The 8,593-nt window shown below is 44.8% G+C and overlaps 1 protein-coding gene across 1 annotated transcript in view; it reads left to right on the top strand.

The window, feature by feature from the left end:
• LOC115825707 (CKLF-like MARVEL transmembrane domain-containing protein 8) overlaps window positions 1-2,576 on the top strand; it is a 4,264-nt gene extending 1,688 nt beyond the window's left edge. Inside the window, exons 3-4 of the mRNA XM_030789498.1 lie at window positions 2,256-2,375; window positions 2,490-2,576. Of these exons, the coding sequence (XP_030645358.1) occupies window positions 2,256-2,375; window positions 2,490-2,576 (207 nt within the window). The remainder of the gene's footprint in view (window positions 1-2,255; window positions 2,376-2,489) is intronic.
• Window positions 2,577-8,593: the final 6,017 nt, after the last annotated feature.

The raw sequence follows: 8,593 nt of genomic DNA on the forward strand, positions 1-8,593 counted from the left end.
CAGTGAGAGAGATATAGAGACAGAGAGAGACAGAGACAGTGAGAGACAGAGAGAGAGAATGTGCTAGACTCCCCCACTGTCTACTTACATCCACCAAACAGACCTCTTACTTTACATTGATTTTTCATCTTATGCCTTTTTCTCCACTGAGATGCTCTGTTCTGCTCATGCATCAAACAGCAGGAGATGACACTTTGACTCAGGAGTGTCCAGACGTTTGGTCCTGCTGGACTAACTCATGAACTGTGGGTCAAAATAAATGAAATGAAAAAAAAAAAGATCAGAAATCATTTGTGTATATTGAATAGTGACCAAGGTGTACAGTAATAGTGACCAAGGTGTACAGTAATAGTGACCAAGGTGTACAGTAATAGTGAACAGAGTGTATAGTAACAGTGAGCTGGTTGTACAGTGAACAGGGAGTACAGTGACTGCAGTGATCAGTGGTTCAGTAGCAGTGACCGGTTGTGCAGTGAACAGGGAGTGCAGTGACTGCAGTGATCAGGGGCTCAGTAACAGTGAGCTGGTTGTACAGTGAACAGGGAGTACAGTGACTGCAGTGATTAGTGGTTCAGTAACAGTGAGCTGGTTGTGCAGTGAACAGGGAGTGCAGTGACTGCAGTGATCAGTGGTTCAGTAGCAGTGAGCCGGTTGTACAGTGAACAGGGAGTACAGTGACTGCAGTGATCAGTGGTTCAGTAGCAGTGACCGGTTGTGCAGTGAACAGGGAGTGCAGTGACTGCAGTGATCAGGGGCTCAGTAACAGTGAGCTGGTTGTACAGTGAACAGGGAGTACAGTGACTGCAGTGATTAGTGGTTCAGTAACAGTGAGCTGGTTGTGCAGTGAACAGGGAGTGCAGTGACTGCAGTGATCAGTGGTTCAGTAACAGTGAGCCGGTTGTACAGTGAACAGGGAGTACAGTGACTGCAGTGATCAGTGGTTCAGTAGCAGTGACCGGTTGTGCAGTGAACAGGGAGTGCAGTGACTGCAGTGATCAGGGGCTCAGTAACAGTGAGCTGGTTGTACAGTGAACAGGGAGTACAGTGACTGCAGTGATCAGTGGTTCAGTAGCAGTGAGCTGGTTGTACAGTGAACAGGGAGTGCAGTGACTTCAGTGATCAGTGGTTCAGTAGCAGTGACCGGTTGTACAGTGAACAGGGAGTACAGTGACTGCAGTGATCAGTGGTTCAGTAGCAGTGAGCTGGTTGTACAGTGAACAGGGAGTACAGTGACTGCAGTGATCAGTGGTTCAGTAGCAGTGACCGGTTGTACAGTGAACAGGGAGTACAGTGACTGCAGTGATCAGTGGTTCAGTAGCAGTGAGCTGGTTGTACAGTGAACAGAGAGTACAGTGACTGCAGTGAGCAGTGGTTCAGTAACAGTGAGCTGATTGTACAGTGAACAGGGAGTGCAGTGACTGCAGTGATCAGTGGTTCAGTAGCAGTGACCGGTTGTACAGTGAACAGGGAGTACAGTGACTGCAGTGAGCAGTGGTTCAGTAACAGTGAGCTGGTTGTACAGTAAACAGGGGGTACAGTGACTGCAGTGAGCAGTGGTTCAGTAGCAGTGACCGGTTGTACAGTGAACAGGGAGTACAGTGACTGCAGTGAGCAGTGGTTCAGTAACAGTGAGCTGGTTGTACAGCGAACAGGGGGTACAGTGACTGCAGTGATCAGTGGTTCAGTAGCAGTGAGCTGGTTGTACAGTAAACAGGGAGTGCAGTGACTGCAGTGATCAGTGGTTCAGTAGCAGTGAGCTGGTTGTACAGTGAACAGGGAGTACAGTGACTGCAGTGATCAGTGTTTCAGTAGCAGTGAGCTGGTTGTACAGTGAACAGGGAGTACAGTGACTGCAGTGAGCAGTGGTTCAGTAACAGTGAGCTGGTTGTACAGCGAACAGGGGGTACAGTGACTGCAGTGATCAGTGGTTCAGTAACAGTGAGCTGGTTGTACAGTGAACAGGGAGTACAGTGACTGCAGTGATCAGTGGTTCAGTAGCAGTGAGCTGGTTGTACAGTGAACAGGGGGTACAGTGACTGCAGTGAGCAGTGGTTCAGTAGCAGTGAGCTGGTCGTACAGTGAACAGGGAGTGCAGTGACTGCAGTGATCAGTGGTTCAGTAACAGTGAGCTGGTTGTACAGTGAACAGGGAGTGCAGTGACTGCAGTGATCAGTGGTTCAGTAACAGTGAGCTGGTTGTACAGTGAACAGGGAGTGCAGTGCCTGCAGTGAGCAGTGCTTCGTTGTCCTTTACAGGTCTTGGTATTCAACTGCAGCGCTGCCCTGCTTTACCTGGTGGCTGCCATCGTGGAGGCAACAGTTGTGGGCCGCGGAAGCAGAGGTCACCATAACTACAACAGCTGGGCAGCGTCCACGGTAACCACGTGACCTTTGGCCCTCATTTTGAGATGATGAAAGCTATAGATTTTTCACGCTAATGGCCTTGATGTCTCTTTTGTCCCTCTCTCCTGTGTCCACTCTCCTCTCCAGTTCTTTGCTTTCCTGGTGACACTGTGCTATGCAGGCAGTGCTTTCCTCAGCCTTAGGTCATGGCAAAGCAGACAAGATGGAAGCTGAGGACCAGGCTGTGTGTGTGTGTGTGTGTGTGTGTGTGTGTGTTTATCATAGACCAGGACTAAAAATCATTTTTATTTACATTTTGCACAAACATTTAGTATGACATACATTTTTGATTAAGTCCATGTTACTAACTATGTTATGTATGTTATATTACTTCTATGTACATAGTACTGAGTGAAGTTATGACTCTACCTAATGTTAAAAGACCAGTTTTAGATTCTGTGTTAAAATGACTGTGTGTCTGACATGGAATGTATGAATACCTTATGAAAATTATTGATATTTGCTGATACATTTTGTAAGGATGTTGGTACTGAGTGTTATATGACAAAAGACAGAATGTGTTTTTTATTTCTATGTACAGTCATAAAAGGTCATTGTGCCAGTATAAATGTGAATGTTTTTCAAGGGAAAAATGATATGTTGTTGCATGTTTCATTTTGTGTCTCTTTCATAGACGTCAGTCATATAAATATGAACTCGATTAAAACTTCTCACACACTGCCCTGCACACCAATAACACTGCCTGGCAGGCCAGTCAGAGAAACTGCACACCCATAACACTGCCCGGCAGGCCAGTCAGAGAAACTGCACACCCACAACACTGCCCGGCAGGCCAGTCAGAAAAACTGGTGTGAGTCCACAAACTGCTTATCTTGGACAGTGAGATCTTTTAGTGTGCGCCACAATGCGCATTTTTGTGCAGTCACTAAAGATGCATTGTGTCCTGAGCGTTCTGGCACGGAGGAAGCTAGAGAGCTGGGGAGGTTTTGCATGCAGGAGTTTTGCATATAGTTCCCCAGTTTCTCTGACTCAGACCTGGCCCCGGAAAGAGGCGCTCATGTATTCATACACTCTGCCATCTTTAGACGGGTCCTGTTGAATTCCAGAGTATTTTCATGGGATTTATGTTTAAGTCTCCAACAGTCTGTGTAGCTACTGCCATACTTAAAGGCTAATGGTTTAACCATGTAGGTTCTCAAAACCCATGTGGACCCACATCCTCCATATGTAACACGAACAAACACACACAACTCTGTCAGAAAAAAGAATTCTTCTCAACTCAAACTCTGTGTGAACTTCATCAGACCGGTGATCAGTTTAAAATAGTTGCATGCTTGGTTAGACCAGTTTTAATTGGCATCAAGTTTGGTGGGACCAGTTTTAATTTGTATCATGTTTGGTTAGACTGGTGCCTTAATGAGGGATCATGTTAAACCATTGTCCTGCTTTAGGAAATCTAACAAAAGTGTTAAGCCATCTTGGCTAAGTTGGCACATTTCTCTTAACATGTCCTTTAAAGATAATTCTATTTCATTGCTTTCTTTGGGGACTATAATTCCCACAGTGGAATCTCTTAAAAAAAGGAGACTGCACATGGATGATGAGTAAATTATGATACTGTGTGTTAAGTGCAGAGTATTGATGTCAAATGTGTAGCGCTGGTCCTGTGCTATGAGCGTTATCTGAACTGAACTCATTATGCAGTTCTCACATCCTCATGGGTGGTACATGGCACTAAGTCACAGCGTTCAGCCTTCCCACCTGTGTGCCATGACTGATGCCTGAAACACTGGCTGCATTTTCCTCTCCGTTTCTTCAGACTTATGCAGTTTGCCACTGCACGAGCTGCCCATTTTGTGTTCTTTCCTCACCATGGTCACACGTGTGGTCAGGAGGAAGACCGACAGTGCGGGAGAGAGTGGCTGTCTGTCTCACTGACAAAGCTGCACTCAGCAATGCTGAATGTTGTTCAACACAAAAGCTGACAGGAGCAGAACTGACTACAGCTCTCTTCCCCAGACTGCCACGCTTATTGCTCATGTCTTTTTGATTGCACATATTTTAACTCCCCGAGGGCGACTTGTTGTTGAGGAAAGTTTTAACTGTAGGCATCTGTCGTCGGTCCTCTATTCCAGCTTTGAACGGAATATATTCCAGTTGGATCAATCTCACCCGGTACTGTGCACTGTGATATACCGGCCACCTAAATATAACAAGGACTTTATCAATCACTTTTCTCATCACTTGGCCGGAATTATGCCAAAATATGATAGGGTTCTAATTGTCAGAGATTTTAATATTCATGTTTGCTGTCCTACTAAGCTGTTGGTTAAAGACTTTCTAAGTCTTCTTGACTCTATCAATCTCGTACAGTTTGTGACAGTTCCCACTCAAAAAGCACGGGGCTTACACTAGATCTTGTTCTGTCATGTGGTCTACCTGTTTTTAACATTTAAAAAATATGCGATGCAATTTTCTCTGATCACATGCCTGTTTTATTTGAAAGATCTCTCTCCCCTGTCGAATCACTAAACCGTGTGCTCCAGCTCATCGCTGTCGTATGCTTAACTGCTGTTAAAGCCATCTGTTGCAACGCACAATTTGCCAGCCACCATCCACCCTGTTCATCAGTGGTCAGTTTCTGACCACAGGACCACTGTTAACCATTATTTGACAGACCATTCTCAACACAGCAGTGTTTATTTGACAGACCATTATTTATTTGACAAACCATGAGAGTGGTTTACTGTCCAAAACAGTTAGGTTGCGGGGTTCGATGGGTTAGAGTTAAGGACAGGGTTAGACCCTCACTTGGCCGAATCCAGCTTTACAAGCTAACAAGACTGGATTTCTCTCTATTAAAGGACAAGCCGGATTCACAAGGCTGCAGAACAAACGGTCTTACTAATCCGGAAGCTGAGCGACAGCCTAAAATCTGTTGCGCAATGATGGAAGAAGCTGGATTCACAAGGCGTTGGGAGAAACCGCCATAGTAATCCGGATGCATGCTGTATCCCTAAACGCCCAGGGGGTGGCGGCAGAGTGCTGAAAATTGCGAATTGTTAGTTTTAAAGCCAGAATTACCAGGTTTTTTGCAAAATCCACACTTACTAGTGTTACACATGGATTTACACGGAAGTGTAACCGTAATCACATATTCGTCTAATGATGGCGTTATGATAATGAATTACAATAGGTGAGTACCCCTTTCTAATTCAGATTTATAAATCTTAGGACTGAACTTACAAAATCCAAATTTATGAGGGACTCATTCATCTTTCCTTATAATTACAGCTTTGATGCTATTTTATATTTGCAGGTCAAAAGGTCAAGCACACTTGAGTTGTCATGGTGACCACTGAATTTTTGAAGAAATTAAAGTATGAAGGGAGAAGCCGGATTCACAAGGTTTTGGGATAAACAGTCTTAACAATTCGAATTGCAACCTTTTAAAGAGGTAAGCACAAGCTGATGAGCCAGGGCTTTGAAACTTGGCATGCACATTCTCCACCAACAGGAGATGACATGCCCAAAAAATGCAGACCGTGTGCTTCTCTGGTGAATTCATATACAGTTTTGAAATCTTTATTTTCGGCCATGTCAATTGGAGAAGCCCTGAGATGCACTGTAGCAAAAACGGTGGCCATGGACGACTGCTATGAATTTACACGAATTTTTAAAATATGAAAATCCCCCATAGAAAGTGATTGGGGAAAACTAGGGTTGGGATATAGGTGACCGAAGCACTTGCAGGTGCCAAACTTGAGATTCTGACGAAAGACCACCCCCGTATGGGGGGAACAAGAAGACCTTGCGCGTGTGTTACTGTTCTGAATTTATATGAATTTTTATTAATGCAGTAAAACAGGAAAGGACAAGCCGGATTCACAAGGTTGTGGAACAAACGGTCTTACTAATCCGGAAGCTGAGCGACAGCCTAAAATCTATTGAAAGGTCAGTAGGTCAAACACACTTGGGGTGTCATGGCGACCACTGAAATTCCATTGAGCCACTCAGTGAATTCGACTGTTGTGCTGCCTCAGACAACTGATCTCGGTCAGTACAAGTGCCGCACAGCCAGAGCCAAAGTCCAGAAGAACTCGTTTCAAAGTCGTAATCACAAGCAAACATGTAACCCTGATTACAAGAAATGAACCAGAGAGGCTGTAATTATTAGCAAACATGTAACCCTGATTACAAGAAATGAACCAGAGAGGCTGTAATTATTAGGGACAATCATTTCCCCCACTAGTAGAAGTGTAATGGCTGGGGCTCCAGTTATAGAAACATCACAACCCTTTCTGGTTGAGCGTGAGTGCCCCTGGAGGACTTTCGAAAACACTGCAGGCAAATTTGCACCAAGGATCTAACTTTGACCCATTTGCAGATTTAACACTAGTATTCCTGGCCAAATATCTATCTATTTCCTGGCAAAGTCTTCTTAGGGTACGGTTTAGGGTTTGATGGGTTAGAGTTAGGGATAGGGACAAGGCACGGTTTAGGGTTTGATGGGTTAGAGTTAGGGATAGGGACAGGGTTGGGTTTAGGGTTTGATGGGTTAGTTAGGGTTAGGGACAGGGTTGGGTTTAGGGTTTGATGGGTTAGAGTTAGGGTTAGGGACAGGGTTGGGTTTAGGGTTTTATGGGTTAGAGTTAGGGACAGGGTTGGGTTTAGGATTTGATGGGTTAGAGTTAGGGATAGGGACAGGGTACGGTTTAGGGTTTGATGGGTTAGAGTTAGGGATAGGGACAAGGTACGGTTTAGGGTTTGATGGGTTAGAGTTAGGGACAGGGTACGGTTTAGGGTTTGATGGGTTAGAGTTAGGGATAGGGATAGGGACAGGGTACGGTTTAGGGTTTGATGGGTTAGAGTTAGGGATAGGGACAAGGCACGGTTTAGGGTTTGATGGGTTAGAGTTAGGGATAGGGACAGGGTTGGGTTTAGGGTTTGATGGGTTAGTTAGGGTTAGGGACAGGGTTGGGTTTAGGGTTTGATGGGTTAGAGTTAGGGTTAGGGACAGGGTTGGGTTTAGGGTTTTATGGGTTAGAGTTAGGGACAGGGTTGGGTTTAGGATTTGATGGGTTAGAGTTAGGGATAGGGACAGGGTACGGTTTAGGGTTTGATGGGTTAGAGTTAGGGATAGGGACAAGGTACGGTTTAGGGTTTGATGGGTTAGAGTTAGGGACAGGGTACGGTTTAGGGTTTGATGGGTTAGAGTTAGGGATAGGGATAGGGACAGGGTACGGTTTAGGGTTTGATGGGTTAGAGTTAGGGATAGGGTACGGTTTAGGGTTTGATGGGTTAGGGACAGGGTACGGTTTAGGGTTTGATGGGTTAGAGTTAGGGATAGGGTACGGTTTAGGGTTTGATAGGTTAGGGACAGGGTACGGTTTAGGGTTTGATGGGTTAGGGTTAGGGACAGGGACAGGGTACGGTTTAGGGTTTGATGGGTTAGGGATAGGGACAGGGTACGGTTTAGGGTTTGATGGGTTAGAGTTAGGGATAGGGTTGGGTTTAGGGTTTGATGGGTTAGGGACAGGGTATGATTTAGGGTTTGATGGGTTAGAGTTAGGGATAGGGTTGGGTTTAGAGCTATGCGTGATGGACTGAAAAGTGCATTCAATAACAAATAATAAATCAACCAATCCTACAGAAACAACAATTTAAAAGTTCAGCAGAACCAAGAACATTGCTCTTTAAAACGTCTTACTGTTCTCGTTACTTCCTCGCCTTCAGCTACATATTTCTGTAAATGCCTTCATTTCACAGGAGAACCTGAGGAGCTGGGAGGGGCCGTTTCAATGGCTCTGTCTGTCACATTAGCAGAGAAAAGTGGTGGGCAGTTTGATTCATTTTAGTGAACCGATTCGGGTTTTAAAGTGTTGATTCTTTTGCATTTCCGGTATAATTCCTCACTCATTTCTCCAGCTTACGCCACTCGCTGAGGCTTTATGTTGGATGCAAAAGGCCGCGTACAAATCTAATTTTGATAAAATAGTTACTCAGACTTTCCATAATTTCAATACAGCTATTTATTTCTTCTTCGCTAATGTTCCCATTATATTTAAATTTCAAAATGGTAAAAATAAATCAACGTATTGACAAATGCGCTATTCTTTAATTGTTGGGGAAAAAGAATAGGAAATAGAAGGCACTCCTCAACCAGAAACAGGAGGCCTTTAGGAACAGAGACAGGGAGAAGCTCAAACACGTGCAGTATGAGCTGAAGA

Source organism: Chanos chanos, chromosome 12 (genome assembly GCF_902362185.1).
Source record: "Chanos chanos chromosome 12, fChaCha1.1, whole genome shotgun sequence".
Taxonomy (NCBI): Eukaryota; Metazoa; Chordata; class Actinopteri; order Gonorynchiformes; family Chanidae; genus Chanos; species Chanos chanos.